Consider the following 19,133-nt stretch of genomic DNA (forward strand, 5'->3'; position numbering starts at 1 on the left):
CACTAAGCAGAACACACTTAGCTCTCTTTTCATTAGAGGGTATATCCTAGCATCAGAGATCACAAGCCAGCAAGGAGGACTGACTGGCCTCAGACACACATACTTTGTGTTCCGGAACAGCCAAGAGTGTGCAAGACTAAGCAGCCAAGGGAAAAAGGCCAGGAAGTGGTGTTCTTGTTGACCAGTATAGGGTGTACACTTTCAGAAGCCAATTCTGTGAAAAAGCCTACATAGCTCTTTCAAGAGCTAAACACGAAAGCCATGTACAATTTGCAAGGAACCATTCTGTAAAGACAGGAGACAGTGTGCTCCAATGTGAAATAGCTAGCTCAGGGGCCACAAGTATGACGAACAGCAACATCGCCTACTAGTATTGCACAAGGTTACTGGCAGTGTCTGAACTGAGAGGGAGGGGAGGGTTCCAGTGGACAAGTACTCTTCATACTCTTCCTTTACCCACTCCCCCAAGAACCTGGTGAGGATTCATAAATGGGCACCCCCACCCCCCCATCGTGCATAGAAAGGGCCTGTTCCAGCTCAAGCGGTGAACCACCTCTCAGCCAGTCATTCCTCTTACAGATCTTGCTAGGTCAGAAGTGGAGGCACACTTCAGGACGGGGTGGTGTCGTGTGTCCCCCCCCCCCCCCAAACATTAAGAGAACACTCGGATCATACCAAAAATGTGACTGCTTCATTTCCAAGAAGTCTCTCGGGACAGTGTGGGAGAGAAAGAGAAAAGGAAGCCTGCTGGCCTGAGAGATGCTTACCACTGTTGTCTCCAGACTAAGGGTGCTCCCAGGTCTGTGCATGTCTCCTCTGGAATCCAACTGAGAAGGCAGTGAGAAGGGAAGCGAGTGCCTGTTGGTCAGCTCCCGGCCTGCCCAAGGTTCACCAGGGCTAAGTGCCACAGCTGGAGTTTTTGGAATTGGCCGTGATGGCCAGAGCTCCCCCTGGCGGTTCGAGGGCATGGGGGGCAACTTGTCCCTGGAAGGGCAGTCTCCCGGCGTGGAGGGCAGGGGTCGTCTTTGAGGTCGATTCTCCGCCCCAATGGAATGCGGCCTGTCGGGAGGTGGTGGTGGTGGAAGATCTCGATGCGTTGGAGGGATCGGTAAAGGTTTGTCTTTATGAAGGGAACCAAGTGCTGCCTATGGAAACAACCGGATGATAAAACAGAAAACTTTACCAGAAAAATCTATCCTCATGACCAGGACCCTGGCTTCTGACAAGAACTTGGCGCTATCACTGCTACAGAATTCAGGGCAGAGGGAATTGAGAAAAGAGTTCCTGAGGGCCAGGGCAGTTAAGTGGCTGCATTGAGGACAGCAGATTCCTATCAGCATGGCCTTGCGTTAAGTGGTACCCTGGCTAAAAACCAAACATCAGTCAAAGTGAAGATCTGATGTTCAGGTTACTCTGATCCTCTGCTGGATTGACAACTTGTCCTTCTGCAAATTCCTACATGTGCAGAAAGGAAGGAAAGTTCATTCACTGCAAGCCTGTTGTGAGATATGGTACTCTAAATCTACATAACAGAGTGGGACATCATCTAAGGAACAAGCCAACTTGCAAAATAGTAAGTCAGGGAAGCTCCGAAGCAGCTTCCATACAATTCAGAAGACCTGGGATCTCCTCAGATAAAAGAGAAACAAAAGAGCAGAGCAGCCTTTCCCACTTTCATCAGGTTACAGAAAAGAGAATTTGTACCTTCGAGGAAGTCCCTGGACTTGAAGCTCCAGGGGGGTTGGACATGCGTTGCTGCAGAAGATCTAATCGTGGGGGTACTGGAGGAAGCGAAGCCTGTGGAGCCATTGCAAAGGGGGAAGGAGGACGTTCTACCTGCAAAGCGGCAAAATGAAGCCCTAGTCAATCTTTCTCCAGTAATACAACAACATTCCCATAGCTTTGGGACTGAGAGTCACCACTAAATTTTAATACTGAAGTCATTACATCTACATTGAGCATGGACTAAGTCAATTTTTTTCACAAGGCTGACAAGTTCACCTTTGAAATAACCTGCTGTGAACCACAGAAACTGTCTTGTTACCAACAAATTCACACATTACACAGGCACTAGACCAGCAACAGTTTTTAAAAAATCCACTAAAGGGCATCCTCTGCTATTTTAAAGTACAGAACCCACCCAATACAAGAACAGGACAGAGGTACAGAAATGGTCCCTGCCAGAACATCACAGTAACCACAGCAATCCTTAACCTGCTTTCAGCAGCCTGGGGAACAAAAGCATCCACATGAGAAAAACCCTGTTGCAGCAGGTCAAAGTGAGCCCATCTAGGCCAGCCTCTCATTTCCCTCAGCCGCCCACCAGCAGAACAAAAAAGCATTCCCCTCTCCCACCACTGCTCCCTAAAATTCATCCATAGGTCATTTGGTCAAATCCATAGGTAAACTGTCCAAATGGAGTTTCAGAATAGCTTTGGTGAAGGTCAAATATCTTCTCTAGATGCAGTTCCAAAGTGCTACGGAGATGCTGGGCGACTCAGCTCATTCATTTACTCAACCCATTCGGGTAGACAATTAGGTCCCAGGGTTTGGTCTAAAGCAGGGATGCCAAACATAAGGCCCACGGAAGCTCTTCAACTGGTCCTCGGACTCTCTCACCACCACCACCAGCTGCTCTCAGTTGCTGAGCTGCACTGAGATGTCACTGCTGAAAGGACAGCCCGCATGATAATTGGGCTCTCCCATATCTTGAAATATGATCAAGATTTGCATACTTTCTCTTCTGTCATTGGCAGTTAATGAGTTCCTTAGTGAGAAAAAAGTGCTTATTTCAGTTCATGACCGGCTTAATGACATCACTTCCAGCCCTCAGCAGATAATGAATGCTGTTTGGCCCACTGTATAAAATGGATTTGACATCCCTGGTCTAAAGGTAGACTGCAACCAAGCAGGCCAGTTCTAGATGGGAGACTGCTTGGAAACTTCCTGCATGCCAACATTAGCTCCACAGAAGAAAAGCAAGACATAAATGTGGATAAATACCTTGGCACCAGCTAGTTCTTTCATCATTAAGAGCGATTCATCAGCTCGATCGTCGTCGTCATCATCATAGTTTGGTGAGGGGGCCCCTTCTGCCCCTTGCCGCAGTAGCCCTCCCCCTCCTCTGGGATCAAACGGATCCACTACGATGGGTTCTGTGCCTTTAATTTCACATCGGCAGAAAGGACAACCTTGGCCTTCTGATTCCTGCAGAAAGACAGAATGAAGAAACCAGGTAGAAAATCAGAGTGTGATTGTAGGAAAACTTGCTACTAAGGGTGTCTTTAAATCCAGAAAGGAAGTGTAACTCGTACTATCACCACTGCTGCAACATACTCGTAGGAACTGTAACAGTGTAGTAACTCCCTGTGCCTTCCCTAGTGGCTCTCTTGAGCCCACACAAAAGAAAAAGGGACTAAGATCACGACATGTTGTCTGCCTTCAGTCTACCACCTTCCGACTCCCACCACCCATTCAACAGAGACTCTGGTCAGCTGCTCACCATTCACAACACAGTGAAGCCCAACTTCTTGGATGCACATGCCTGAGTCAGTGGCTTAAAGAGAACCTTCTCACACAGACAGGTGCCCTCTGCAAAGTCAGCAACCACAGCTATGTCACAGCACAACAGACAGCCTGGAGATTGCAGTTTAGAATGCAGAGAGCAGAGGACCTAGACCACGGCAAACTACGAACCAGTCCTGTGTCAGAAGGGAGCAAATTCCTCACCTGCCAGGCAGTGAGGCAGGAAGTGCACATGAGATGTCCACAGGGTTCTATCTTCACATCTTTGTCATTTTCTGCACAGATTTTACAGAGCTGGAAAGTAGAGCCCATCTCGCAGTACAATTCATATTGCTCCTAAAGGAGAAAGGGAGGAAGAAAAACCAATTTTAAGAATACTTTTCTTGATAAAATGAAATATTTTTTCAAAATGTTATGGAATCCAGTAAGTGCCTCCCTAACAATATCTGCCAAATAGCCACTCTCTCATTTCCAAGAAGAAACTATACTTGTTGTCTGCTACAGTGAAGACTGTTATTTGGACGGACAGACAGTTTCAACACTTGCGAGGATGCGAAAGAACGAACCTACGGTCACCAAAGAGGTGGAAGTCCTCTCCCCCGACAGGAAAACAAGGAAATATAGTATAGTATATTATGATGATGATGGAGGAGGAAGTGGAGGTGGTTGTGGCAGAAGAAGACCAGAGTAACTTCAGGGGTGATCGGCACCTTTGGTGCCATTCCAAAACAGCTTGAAGAGCACCTTAACAGCACAGGGGCCACAGAAATTACCATCCACCAGCTACAAAAAGCAGCTTTACTGGGAACAGTCGACATTTTGCGATGATATTTAAAGCATCAAAATATGATAAAAGTCAGGCATCTCAGGTCGTTGGGAAGGATTCGATGACAGGATAAAACAAACCAGCTGATAACACCTCTCTGACTGTGTGAAAATAAATAAATAAATAATAAATAATGGAGCCACTGGAGCAGTGCCTAGAAATCTGAACACCTCAACATTCCTGGCCTTGAGCATATTACACCAGGTCAGCTCCAGAAATTAATGCTGCTTTGAACAGCAACGATCTTAGGTAGATAACTCTGTGATTCCCAGGATCTTGGTTAGATCCCAAATTACAGACTATAACCAGCCCAGCATAGGTTGGGATGAAGTTAATAACAACAATAATAATGGCAAACTCTCCACTCTGACCAACCTTCCTGGCTGACCTCATCTCAGGTTGTGATTGCTACACTTCTTTCTCCCACACCCTTAATTTACAAGACTTAAAATTACAAGACTACTTGTCACAAGACCAAAGTGACACTGCTGACTGGAGTGCAATTCAAGAAAGGCAGAGGTGACATTCTCCACTCACCTGTGTAACTTTAATGTGATCCTGAGGTGTAGGCTCACACAGCCCAGTCAAGTCAGGGTTCTGGTTCCGTCCATCAGGATACAAGTAACTACAGAGCAGAATATAAGAGACTGTTCCAACAGAAATTCTAGAATGGAACCAGCAGGAAGTGGCACAACCTCAGCACTCCAAATGTACAGGGTCTCCCCCAACTGAGAACAGGGGCACAACACTCAAAGCGGCCATGGAACCTTCTGAGATCAGATCTGCACCTGCACAGAATCCCACCGTGCATGACTGCAAGGAGACCATGAAGGAGGATGGGCAGGAATAAGTACAAACGGTACTAAGAAGTTACTTACAAGCCTTCCCTGAAACCATCAATCAGTGCTTGAAAGAGGGGTTTGTTGTGGGGGATTGTCTGAAGAATATTTCCATCTGCAGTGACGTAACCGATTGCCCACTGACCAAGTCGCGTACAGCTCAGTCGGAAAATATAACTGAAAACAAGAGTATCAAAACATCACTATGGGAAAAGATGCTAGCCCAATTACACATGGATGCAACCTCCTTCAGCACAGGACACACACACAAAATCTATTTTCTGTTTTCTCTCTCTCTTTTTAAGAAACTTTGAACATTAGTTTCACCTGTAGATCGAAAGGAGAAACGTCGCAGCTAACAGAGAAAGGATACAAATGGCAGAAAGCTCCAACTAGCATGTAATACTGCGCTTTATCCATCACCACAAGCTCCTTGCCAATTTGATGCTGCAAATTGTGAGACTTCCATGTATGTTGGTAAGGCCACAGACTCTACTATTCAGTGATAAAGGCCAACAACATTATGCACTCAAAGAGAGAGACACTTATCCTGTCTGTTTTGTTCATGTTCAATGATGTGAAGAACCAGAGGTGGTTTTGTTCATCTTCCCTTAGTCTTGAAATTCTTTGCAACCCATACTACCCGCAACCCACTCCAACAGGTTATCTGACCATTGCAAGCCGATATTAACTTAATACAAGGGGCTGCTGTTCTGCGGAAGGAATGGAGAGATCTGTTTGTGTTTGTTTCAACCCAGTGAGTTCTAAGACAGGAGGCTATGGCAAGAACTGGGGCCAACACACTCAAGTCCTGAGATGGGACCCATCACCATGACAAGGAATCTGGACATTTTACTGGGCTTTCAGCATGTTTAATGCTTTTCACAGGACTCTGCTCCCTTGGCTGCCAAGTACCACCCAGTTTGCTAGTAGCATTGCGCTGTGTTTCACATCACAAACATGGATGGAGTTACAATGTCAGAACACAAGTTGCCAGAACCTGAAACAGTGGACCACACAGTGCGGGTTACAAAATAAGCAAGGATTTGGCTGTACACCCCTGTGCTAATCAGTCTTGCTATTCGTCACATACCTGGAGCAGATACAAGTAACCCAGTTATTTGCAAAGCAACCCTAACCCATCAAAGACATACAAGGAACCCATAAAGCAGCATTTAAATTGCTTTTTTAAGCAGTTTGCTCTGCTGTCCAACTTTTTTTTTTAGTCTATGTACAAACACACGCTCAACCTGCTACTGCCTATTGTTCTAACTAGAAGCCGAGGCCTCTGGTGGCAATGCCACAGTACCTTTGTATGATAATGAACAGCAAAATGGAACAGCATGTTCCAATGTTATGCTAAACTGCCTCTGATAAAAAGAATACTGTGTGAGATACTAAGGCAGCACAACTTTTCAGAAGGGGAAATGGCCTTCCAGTACTCACCTGCCAGGCTTGTGAATGAATTTCTGAAGCCGTGCTTTGACCTCATCATATGTCAGGAAGGCCATGTAACCAGGATGTGTCACTGCAAGGCTATTCCAGTTCCTGAGCAAAGACGACCATGGCTGAAGAAAAATGTGAACTATTAAAAACAGCCAACGCTTTGACAGGATAACTAGTCTTCTTATTCTACCCCCAGAGAACAACAAACACATAATTTACATAAACAGATAAGATCTTCTCTGCCACTTTTCACACAGATAGATCCTGAATACATTTCGTCTCCAAGTAAAGGTGCACAGGATTTCAGAACATCAATACACATTTCCACAGCACACTGCAAGAAGAGCTGCATGTGACAAGCCTCTCTGATTTATCTGCAAACCGTCCCATGCAATGGGTTGCTCTCGTTTTCAGGCCGGATATGACAGGCTGGAAGCTACCAATTTGCTCACTGTTAGTTTGTGCCTCAGTTGATATTCAAACTTTCCCACTGAATCCCACCCCCTGGACACTGACACGGAACATGGTCCACTAATGCATGGCACCTTTCTCATCAAAGTTCTACCAAGACACTGTTCCTTTGCACCAACATTTTACCTAATCCTCCCGTTTGCAAGATTGTTTGGAAGTGAAGAAATAAGCACTTTTCCAAGAGTGGAGAGTCAGATGGCATGAGAAGCATTTGAAGGCTGAGCAAGGTTTGTTGCTAACTGTTTAGGTCTACTATCATAACGTAATACTTATGCAACAGTATTGCAGAATGAAGAGACCATTTCAGTAGTTACGCTATGCCCATTTTCAAACAAGCCACCTCCTTTATTCTTACCTGAAAGAGGCGAGTGAAGATGTCAAATTCAAACACTGAAATATAGTCGTTGCAGGTCAAGTCAATGGTCGATTTCAGCGCCATGGCTTCCAGGCCGGAGCTTATAGAGTGCACTTCATGCAGAGCCTGCCGAAAGGTTTTCCATGGGACAATGGTTCTGGACAAAGGAACAAAGGTACTCTTAACATTGGGTGGTCATATTTTTCCTAACCACAGAAATTTCCCGCCACAAGGGAAGGAAGGAAAGTAAATGTGTCCAAGTTCACCCCCAAATCAGGGCATTTTGTTCAAGAGAAATAGTTCCCAAGTGTAAATGGAATCTAGCACTGATTTTAAATTTGATCAGGTCTAAAGAAGAAACCTCATATAAATAATCTAATGAGCTACTTTAAACTCAGCAGGTTTAAGTCAAGAAGAAATCTGGCAGCACTTGAACAAGGGCTATAAGTAAGCATTTCGACAACTACCACTTTTCCAGTTGCTTTTTATAGACTTGCCATGCACATTCCATAAAATAATCTCTATTAGAGTGAATTTATTATCTCTAAATTAATCTCTAAAGCGAACCACCTAATGCAACTACAGTCTAGTTTCCTTTAAGCCAAGGGGACATTACCTGTCTACAGCAGATACAAAATCTAGTAGTACAGGTGTGCTCCTTCATCTGTGGGGGTTCTGTTCTGGAACCCCCCACAGATAGCTGAAACAGCGGATACAGGTGAATGCCTGTCCCGTGGTCTCGGGGGGGGGCATTCCCCCCAAGGCGAGGGGAGTGCTGCTTCTTGCTTCCAGAGGGGCATCTGAGCTCAGCAGAGGCCAAGGACATCCGTCCCCATCCTCTGCCAAGCACAGACTGAGCTCAAGGGCTAAAAAAGTGACTTCTGGTTTTTCTGTGAAACCAGATGTTTTAATGCCGTTTTTAATGCCTTATAAAGCACTGGGGGGCCCGGGGAAGCCCTCTAGGGCCTAAACCCAATCCGTGGATAAGTGAATCCATGGATACAGGATCTACAGATATGGTGCCCCCCTGTACTGTGATCTTCAGTATGGGCAGAGAGGCAGATAGGTTTGTTCTGTGGAGGCAATATGCAGTGCAGACATTCATGAAGAAGGAAGAAAAAATCAGTTAGTCATGTGCTGCCAAAACGTTATGCAGGGCACTACAACAGAGTGTCCTGGTCTATTTTAGTCCTATTCATAATTCTTTCTGTTCAGCCAAAAGGCACATTCGCAACCTCATGAAGCATGGCATTAAAGCAACATCACAGGGAGAAACACTGGCACAACAGTCAGGATGGCTCAACTAAGCCAATGATAACTAAGCCTCTGACAAGGCTGGAGACGGATGTGTCAGCTATCCTCTAGTGACCCCAATGGATCTTCTAACAGTTTCCAAGGTTAATGGGCATGAGCTGGTGGTGGCCATGCAGTGACCTGCAAGGCATCCAGGGGAACACTCCCATCATTTCATCTATTCATGGCAGAAAGATCTCTGAAGGCAGGGATTATAGGCCACTCCCTTGAAAAGTTCCTTGCGGGCTTCACATCACGGTTCCGTCTTACGCGATTTACAGATGTCAAGAGTACAGAAAAACAGTTTCTGCAGCTGCTCCACACTCACAAACTCCCTTCACCTGAAGCCTTGCTGAACACAGCCCAAGCAGAACTGCATTTTGGAGGCAGTCTAAGACTTCTATACTGTACTTACTTTTCCCCAAAAGCTTTTCTCCAGAACTCTGCTGCATCTGCTTTTGTGATCCGAAATGTGTCTCCCTGGAAGAGTCCGCTTGGGAAAATGCCTTTCAGTTCTGCTAGCATATGGCTGAAGATCAGGGACAATTTTGTAAGGTTGCGCCTGCAAAAGTCACAAAAGCAGATCTGCTTTGAAACACGAAGCAAGAACCAGAAGGAATGTGGGGCAAGAGAGAAGAAGCAAAAGTCTGATTATTAAATCATATCTTCAATGTTTTATTCCACAATGATCTATCAGCCTGACTATATATGTTACCTTCTATCCAGAACTAGCATTGCGTCCAACTTTCAGCTGGGGAATGGTACACTTTGTAATGGAGCACGTACCTAGTGCAGCCTTCCTACTTTGATGGATACCTTAACACAACTCACTAAAAAGAGAGCGGCTTCTGTAATGTGTGCAGATGTTGCCTTCTACATATACACTCTCACTTCATTCAAGATGCTCTCCATAGCTGAAGTGTGCATTCATGTATGTTTGACTAATTATACAGAAATAAAAGTTCTAACAAAAAAGTAGAATGTAGGGGTCTGGGACAGTAGGGGGGAGCCTTACTGTCCCTGACTCTTAGCATCTATGGCTTTTATAAAGCTGTATATAAAATCAAACTATGAAGACCCTGAGAAGCCAGAGGTCCACATTTGCATACCATCAATGGACTTTGCAGTAGCTGCATGGAAGTTCACACTGTTTGGGACCATTACTTATCTTAATGGCAGGAGGGTTTGTTTGTTGATCTAGCCTGTCTAATCTTCAAAACCAGACTAGCACTGGCTTCTAATCACATGAGCCAGGTTTTTCTTAAAGGCTTTAACTTGGTTACCCTTTTCCATACTGAGAAATGAGGCAGGTTAATTAAGCAGCTGCTTTACATGGCTTGCAATTAATAGTTGCTAGCCTTGTGCACCTTGCTCTGAGTGTGTTCCTAGTTTTATTTACTAAATGTGGTAGGCCAACGATTCCCAGGCCTATGTATTGTTGAGTTCCCAAATTCCCCCCCCCCCACCTTATTATTCCCTTGGACTTCTAACAGTTAGCTATGTTTCTGTAAACTCTTGGCTTCCAATTCCCAACTTCTTTGATTTGCCTAGATTTTGAACCCTCCTCCACCTTTTATATCTCTTTCCTTTTCCAATACCCATACCTATCTCAAGGACTAAATTTATGAAAACGGCACACCTGGAAGGACCTTACAGGATCAGCAAGTCCACCTCCAGCCACTGGAGGCTGCCTACAACTATAACAATCCAGAGTGATGGTTTTCCAGTCCTTGCTTAAAAATGTCCAGTGATGGAGAGTCTACCACATTCTCAGGCGTATTGTTCCAAAGTCACTTGTACCATCAGAGAGGTCTTTCTAACATTTAACTATGAAATCACCCTCTGTAATTTAAATCCATTTGCCCTAGTCCTGCTGTCCAGGGCAGGGTTTCCAATCTTCTTTTGGGATCCTACCCCCTTAAAGGGTTATTTATTTACCCCTACCCCCTTAAAGGGTTATTTGCTGGCAGTTTCTTTAGAAGTATGTAAAGGAAAAGGGATCTCTTGCCTCACTGCTGACAGAAAATGTCCCCACCCCAGGAAACTGAAGTAATTGCAACGGAGCAACATGATTAGCTAAAGGCAACTTTTAAAACAATTTTTCAGGTGCTAAAGCAGCATAAACTTAAATACCATTTGCAAGCATAAACAAGGACAACATACACAATTGCAACAAACACAGGTCTGAGCAAAATCTCAAATCCTGAATGACTATTAGGTGCCTGTGGGCAACAGGCAGAGAAGAAAGACATCTTGCAAAAGGAGTCACTCAGGACTGGATATCCAAAGTGCATCTAGTGATAAAGAAGGATGAAGGTTGTTGCTAACCGAGAACATATCATGCTCTAAAAAACACATAACTCAACTCATACCGTGTAATTCCACACAACACCGTGAGGTGTCAAGAAAGAGCATCTATTTTCCTTCACGCCATCAGGTCAGGTAACAGACGGGATGGAGACTGTACCACTTGAGACTGTACCACCCATACCTCTGATGCTGCTTCACATACTAGGGACGAAACCGCCTTTAAGGGGTCATCCTTTGCAGTTGCCCAAAGCAGCAGCAGCATAGTGGGAACCTGAGTGTGCTTGTGAAGACAAAGATCATTCAGCTACTCAGGCCTTGCCAGCAGTAAATCAGGCACAACGTCTGGAATACCTCTGACAGCACAACTCTTTTGCAGCGAATTTCTGATGACACAACTAGCACCTACCATTTTAGTCAGGCCACCAAGGCCCAAAAACAAGGTGTTTGTTACAGAAGTGCATGCTTCCACTCACAAACTCCTTCCCTGACAACTGCTAATCATAGGAGACAGAGGCATGGGGGAGCGATAGAAAAAACTATTTTCCCTCCACGTAAGGCACTTGAGTATTTCATGAGATTGGAACTTGCGACCCATGCAGTCAAAAGTCAATGCTGAGGACACAAATGCTCTTTCTATCCATGCTTCCCTTCTGCACCACTTCACTGAAAGCTCCATCTTTATCTTTGGTTGCAATATCTTTTGCTGCATATTCCTGGTCCTCCCCTTTCCCAGCTAAGAATTTTTCCTTCTTTCTGATCCAATCACTCACCAAAACCTTTCCCAAGGCACCCTGGCCTCCCTCTACTTCCTCCTCACTGCACATTATCAGTCTCTTATTTCCTCCACATGACCTGCCTGTGATAACATTGTGTTACACTTTGGGGTAAAAACTTGCAGGAACCCTGTAAGTTACCAACAATGCTAATGACTTTTCCTCACCTTGAAGCAATAATTCAGTTCATTTTATCAGAGAATTTGGTTAGTTCTGGTTTCTTGGATAGGCAAATTGCACCAGGAGCCACAGCAGCAATATCATGGCAGCACTTTTACTTACGCAAAAGTCTAGTTAGCACAAGCATGGCATATGTGAGAGCATATGGAATTGAAGAAATGCTTAGCACATGCCAGGCACAATTTATATCCCACTACTAAACATTTATAGAGGTTCCGTTCTGGAACCCCCAACAGGTAACTGAAACTGTGGAAACTGGCAAACGTCCTGCCTCCACAGGCGATGGAAGCTCTGCTGAGGGTCTGCTCAGGGTCCTCTGAGACCAGCAGAGGCTGTGGACTGGGCTCAAACTGAGCCTGAGAAGTAAAAAGACCCCAAAAACTCAACTTCTGGTTTTTTGTAGAACCAGAAGTCGCTTTTTTTTTTTTTAACTTCTTGGGCTCAGAGGACTCTCTGGAGACGAGGGGTGCCTCTGGAGGGGGCACATGGGAGGGATCCGCAGATAAGTGTGGATATGGGATCCTCAGATACAGGGCCCCCATATGCCAGATGCTTTGGGGCAGAAGCTGTAGTCCAGAAGTGATAGCTCCTCAGAACATTTTGGAGATTAGCAGTAGTAAAACTGCTCCACATTTAAATCTACTGTAAGGTACGACTATGCCAAATATTCTCCTGTTTTGATTGTTGAGCTAAAAGCAGTGGTGTCCAAGGATATAAATATTTCCTGAAAGGCCAGATAATTGTAAACTGTTCACCCTTTTTTCATGCCTGCTTGCTACTGTTTCCCCATTCATTACTGCATCTGCACCATTCTTTTCCAATTATGTTTTTTTTAGGAGAATTAATCTGTATTATATCATGCTAAGCAGCCAATCAGATTGGCTACATGGCAGTGTCACAGCCAGCAAAGAATGTGAGTGGAGAACTCAGCCAATACTTCCTGAATGGGCCATCATTTTCAAACACACTGAACCAGTCACCAAAACGTCACTGACCATGGGACGGTGGGGAAGAGCTGTTCTCCATGCTGTCAACAATGTTCACAAAAACACATCAAATACTTTTAGTTCAGTCCTAGTGTGAAGTGAGATGTTTTGATACAAAAGAAATGGAGGTGGCATAAACAGAAGATACGATCCTTAGGTCCAAAGCTTTCCATTCTTGCACTAGTGTCTGGTTTCACAAAATACAAGTATCAATAGTGGTTCAGGATAAACAGTGTAAACCGAGTGGTTCAATCAGATAACAGAATTAAAATCGAACAAGCCACAGATCCCATTTTGAAGACTCTGAACAGATATTGTTCTCTCCCTCCTGTGCGCTGTGGTTATACTACTTCCTTCCCCTCTTCATTACTGTTTTGGCTCCATATGCCTTACAGGAAGTCAACAGGTCAACCAAGTACTTCCAGTCCTACTGAAATCCTTTGCTGCAGCCTCTAAATGGGCCTCTGCTTTCCCTAGTTCAGCTTTCTGATGCTGCTCCCCTCTGACCTGTAGCAGGCTGTTCCTTTCCGGTTTCCTGTTTGCTGGATAAAAGCATTCTTCCACCATACAAGTCCCTCTTGCAGATGTCAGAAGCACATTTTAGCCCTGTATGCCTGACTGTGCATCTTTTCTTAAAATATCAGTTACACAGTACCTCCTGCCTACAAAACTTCATGAAAGCCCTTGCAAAAGGGGGGGGGGATGCTCCTAGAATAATTTCATCTTGCACTCAGAACTAAGCATTAATTAACTAAGCTGGTACAATTTCATATTCAGCAGAAAGATGCCCCTGGGTCTTGTTTCTGCTGCTACCCAAAGCAAAAAGATTGACAAAATGCTTACATGAAAGAGCAGCAAGTCAGCAACTGCAGTAAAAAGGAAATGCATAATAAATGTAGAATTTGGCACTGGCCATGAGATTCAGGATCCCAGCTTCCATTAAAATAAAATAAAATAAGAAAGGTTTCTTATGGATACATTAAAAAGCTTTGCAAGTATAGGGGCATTGGGAACTCTTCCACTAGGCACAGAGTAAGCATTAACGCTCTTGTATGATTCGTTTTCCCTCCACGTGTCTAGCACAACCAGAACTATGAACTTGTCCACTGATTAAGATCCTCCTCCTTCAGAAGGGAGGTAGACAAGACTTGCTAAGGTGGCCTTTTGGGGGGCAACACTACTCTGAAATGCTTGATGACAGAAACATAAGAAGCTGCCTTATACTGAGTCATGTAAGTGATCCATCTAGGTCAGTACTGTCAACACAACCCGGAAGTGGCTCTCCAAAGTTTCAGACAGAATTTTCTTTCTGCTGTACTTGGTGAAGCCAAGGGTTGAACCCAGGACCTTCTGTAGACAATCAGATGCTCTTCAACTGACCTATGGTTCTCTCTCCAGGAAGGATACCAGGGCACAGAGCCCAAGTTATTACTTGTCAGATGCCAAGTTCTTTATATGACTTTTTTCTTTCTGCCCTTGCTACCATTTTATATGTTGTTTTACTATTGCAATTAACCAACATTTAGGGCAGTCTTAATTTTTATTAGCCACACTGGGAAGTTCTGGCCTAAAGAGTTACAGCCCGATCCTGAACCTGGTGGGGAGAACAGTTGCAAACGTGCTGTAAGGCACGTTTGTGGGGCTCACAGCCGAGCTAGCATCGGTGCTACCTCAGCGCCGACCGGTGCTGGGCTAGCGCCGGGCTAGAGTTGGGCAGTGGAGGAGCTTCCACAGCCCGGCGGTGGATGACACCACCGGGCTGCGGAACGGCAAACGGGGGTGGGGACGTTCCGGGGAAGGGGGAGGCTGGCGTGACGCGTGGAGGATCCGTGGAGCTCTACTCTGCAGGATCCTAGGTGCTCACGAAGGCTGCGTGCTAAAGGGTGCCGCTAAAGAGAGTAGCTCCATTGCAGGGCTGCCTCCCTTACCCAGGGGAGGGGGACAAACATCCTCTACTCCCAAGGTGCCTCCCGTGGCAGCCAGTCCTCAGGGTGCCGCTGTGCTGGGGCTCCCCGGGCAGCTCAGGATTGGGCTGCCCGTTAGGATTGGGTTGTGACTTGGGGGTAGGGACACAAATTCAAGAACTAATAAAGGAAAAGAAAAAAATTGCATAATTTATATAAGGCACAGAAATCTGCTCTTAGCACAGAATATTTTTTAAGCATACTGTGAAGCAACCTGAAAACCCACTGAACAGAAGTATGCCACACATCTTACAAAAAATTAGAGTCCCAAATAAAGGACTTTGTTGATTACTATGTTCCATATTACAGTTTTCTGTAATCCACTAGATTTGTGATGGTCCAAAATTCCAGGGTATTGTAAGTATGCTGAGAGGTGCTAATACATGTTGCACATTTTGCCAATGCTCCTGCAGAAGTTCATTTTACAAGAAGCAATTTTAGAATCAAGCATGCAATTACTATCCCAGCCTTAGCCCTAAAAGAATACACACAGAACATCGTCTTACATACGTAGGTATTTAACCAACATTAACTGTAATGTAATTACATAACAAGCTACAATCCAATGCACACTTATGCTATGTTTGAGAAGTCTGAAGAGAAAAAGTAGATTGTTGATTTACTATGAATGAATTGAAAGAGGAATACTGAAGCTAATTTTCTATAAATACTAACTTTATGAACTTCATGATATAAAGGCATAGGATTGTCCTAAGAGTACAAATATCCTCCTTAAAAATGATGCTGCTGTTTCCTTATTTACATTCTGCGAGGAAGACTGCAAAACGTACCTATTGACAGCTTGTATAAGCAAGTTCTTCCCTTCAAGCAAATGTTTATTCAAAGTGTCCAACATTAAGATGGATAATGTGAAATGAAAATGTTGCTTCCACAGAAGGAAATACAGGTTCTTCTTTACTGACCTTCTCTCTCTCTCTCTCTCTCTCTCTCTCTCTCACACACACACACACACACACACACAAACGGGGTGCCAAAACTTATTCACAGGTTGACAGAAGGTGAACACAAGAATGTTTACAAGTTAAAGTCAAGTTTCTCCAACTGGTGGCACAGCAAATACTTTTACATCTGATCAATGAAAAGGAGGTGGGGTCCAAAATCCCTGACTGCTTTGGGTCTGGTTATACTGAGAAAAGTGGTGTTGACAGAGTGGTTTGTAGAAGGCCTTACAGAGATATAGGTGTATAGTGGAAAGTTATGCCATAGTTTCCATAAGCAAAAGGTTTTGTAAACTCAAGTTTTGTTCATAAAACTTTGTTTTAAGTGAACAGAAGTTTGTCTTCAGCATTATGGCAGTAATAAGAAACTTGCACATTAGAAAACCGACAAATAGGAAGGGGGAAAAACCAGCAACATTTTTTTCCAAATATCCAAGTGCCACAATTCAATGTTTAGAACCAAACAAATTTGCTTTTGTACAAATTTGCCATTGTACAAATTGATGGTAAGGCCACACCTGGAGTATTGTGTCCGGTTCTGGTCACCGCATCTCAAAAAAGATATAGTGGAAATGGAAAAGGTGTAAAAGAGAGCAACTAAGATGATTCCTGGGGTGGGACACCTTCCTTATGAGGAAAGGCTACAGCGTTTGGGCCTCTTCAGCCTAGAAAAGAGATGCCTGAGGGGGGGACATGATTGAGACATACAAAATTATGCAGGGGATGGACAAAGTGGATAGAGAGATGCTCTTTACACTCTCACATAACACCAGAACCAGGGGACATCCACTCAAATTGAGTGTTGGGAAGGTTAGGATAGACAAAAGAAAATATTTCTTTACTCAGTGTGTGGTTGGTTTGCGGAACTCCTTGCCACAGGATGTGGTGATGGCGTCTGGCCTGGATGCCTTTAAAAGGGGATTGGACAAGTTTCTGGAGGAAAAATCCATTACAGGTTACAAGCCATGATGTGTATGTGCAACCTCCTGATTTTAGAAATGGGCTATATCAGAATGCCAGATGCAAAGGAGGGCACCAGGATGCAGGTCTCTTGTTATCTGGTGTGCTCCTTGGGGCATTTGGTGGGCTGCTGTGAGATATAGGAAGCTGGACTAGATGGGCCTATGGCCTGATCCAGTGGGCTGTTCTTATGTTAAATTGTTCTCAGCACCAGCTCAGTGCAGATTTGGGGGGGGGGGAAGAATGGAGATTCCCTGCAACACCATCAGATTTTTACTTGCCTAGGTTTTCCCCCTGCATTAGAGAAATTTTTTTTTCCCACATAAAAAGTACATGGCAAAAAGGCAATGCAATATGGTCAGAATTCTATAGAGGACCCCCCCCCCCCCAAAGTTTGATTTGTCCAAAATCACCCAGTTTAGCCTCAAGTTACATTATAATTCAGAACCTTCTGACTCCTGGCTCCATGTTCCTTCCAAAGTCACAATTCAAAGACAAGTAATTACGTGACACACATGGACACAGAAGACTACAATTCTCAAAGGTTTTAGAAACCACCAATGCATTGTTAATTCTGCATATTTATCACCTCTATGTGAACTATGCAAAAAAAGCTGCGTACCGCTCAAATTAAGAAGCAGTACATCCCAAAAGTGCTCTAACCCCTTTGGGATGCTGTAAATGCTCTCAAATCTGACAGTCTCTCAGACTGTCATGTGCTTGCCCAGATGTGCTGCTACAGTAACTATGGCTCAAACATTTGGTCTGCCTTTGAAAAGAAGCTAGCCTATGCAGAAAAATTAGGTTATATGGATATTTGTCTCTTGACAAAGAAGCATTGAAGAGTCACTTTAGAGAACTTTGCTTGTCATCATCTATAAGGCTCTTAAAGGCTTAAACCACACATACCTTAAGGCAGTGATTTTCAACCTTTTTTCAATTCACAGCACACTGACAAGGCACTAAAACTGTCAAGGCAAACCATCAGTTTTGTGACAATTGACAAGGCATATCATGCTGCTTGTGGGGGGGAGGAGAAATCCCCCAATGGCCCTATTAATAAATGTCATTCCCCAAACTCCTACAGCACACTGGTGGACCATTTATGGCACATCAATGTAGCATGGCATACTGGTTAAAAATCGTTGCCTTATGGACTGCTCCATCTTCCCAGCACAATCTCTTCGGGAAGGGCTGTGACCATAAATAATGACAGAGCTCAAGAAAAATACAAGGAATTAGAGCTTCTAGTGCAAGTAATCCAGAGGCTTTATTGCAATTGTACCTTTGCAACTTCGCACGAAAGATAGTAAACCTTGTTTTTAAAAAATACTACAAGTTGGCAAGCGTGTGGTGTGAGAGTCTGTCCCCCAAAGGTGTCTCTGGCCTCCACAAGAGCCTTGGAGGCCACATATGTTTTCCACCTCTGAACCAACATGTCGGGCTCCACTGCATAAACTGCTGTGCAGCATTCTTATAATAGCAGGATATTCAGTGTAAGCAACAACTATCTTGCTGATATTGTTTTAACTCTGACCTTTGCAAGTAACTGCTGAATAGTCAGGCTTAAACATCCTCTGTCAACATTTATAAACTTTGTGCTCTCAGAGCCTGCTTCAGAGAGTAATCAGTTTTAAAAATAGATCTGCAACGGAACTACTTTCGACTAAATTTTCAACACAGGAAGTGAATGAAATTCCACTTCACCCTTATTGACAGCAGCATAAGTCACCTACCTAAGAAACAAACAGAATGAAACACGCATTGTCTATCACTTACTAGAAACAGAAGTATCCAGACAACTTTTAAAGCCATCTAAATTATGTGCCCATAATTTGCCAGCCTGCAGAGTCAGCTAGCATCGCATTGATTTTGCCAAGGTACTAGCATGAAACAGGAAGCCAACATAATAATTAAATGCAGTAAGCCCATTATCAAGAAAACAGAGTTGAGTTCATATGCCCTAAACATATGCTTTACCTAAAAACGTTTCCATGCTGCAGTCATTTGACTACCAAAAGCCTGCATTTCTCTCCCTCTTCCCCCCCCCCCCCAAAAAAAAACTCTGATCTGGGGATAACTTTGTTTTGATCTGTATATACATGAAATAGTTCATGCGATACAATTAGCAGATTAGTTCCTTCTCATTCATGACCCCACCCTAGAACTTTACTGTATCAGCAAAGAAATGTTTAGTCACACATATGAATCAAACATGGTACTCTATTTGCTCAGTTGGTTTTCAG

At 44.2% G+C, this 19,133-nt stretch overlaps 1 protein-coding gene across 1 annotated transcript in view; it reads right to left on the reverse strand.

Annotated features, from left to right (window-relative positions):
- CBL (Cbl proto-oncogene) overlaps window positions 1-19,133 on the reverse strand; it is a 45,146-nt gene that overhangs the window by 8,005 nt on the left and 18,008 nt on the right. The window contains exons 3-11 of the mRNA XM_066639385.1: window positions 9,171-9,317; window positions 7,463-7,619; window positions 6,637-6,758; window positions 5,230-5,367; window positions 4,889-4,976; window positions 3,730-3,861; window positions 3,004-3,207; window positions 1,705-1,836; window positions 768-1,145 (exon numbers count right to left, since the gene is read on the reverse strand). Coding sequence (XP_066495482.1) covers window positions 768-1,145; window positions 1,705-1,836; window positions 3,004-3,207; window positions 3,730-3,861; window positions 4,889-4,976; window positions 5,230-5,367; window positions 6,637-6,758; window positions 7,463-7,619; window positions 9,171-9,317 — 1,498 coding nt within the window. The remainder of the gene's footprint in view (window positions 1-767; window positions 1,146-1,704; window positions 1,837-3,003; window positions 3,208-3,729; window positions 3,862-4,888; window positions 4,977-5,229; window positions 5,368-6,636; window positions 6,759-7,462; window positions 7,620-9,170; window positions 9,318-19,133) is intronic.

Source organism: Tiliqua scincoides, chromosome 11 (genome assembly GCF_035046505.1).
Source record: "Tiliqua scincoides isolate rTilSci1 chromosome 11, rTilSci1.hap2, whole genome shotgun sequence".
NCBI classification, from domain to species: domain Eukaryota; kingdom Metazoa; phylum Chordata; class Lepidosauria; order Squamata; family Scincidae; genus Tiliqua; species Tiliqua scincoides.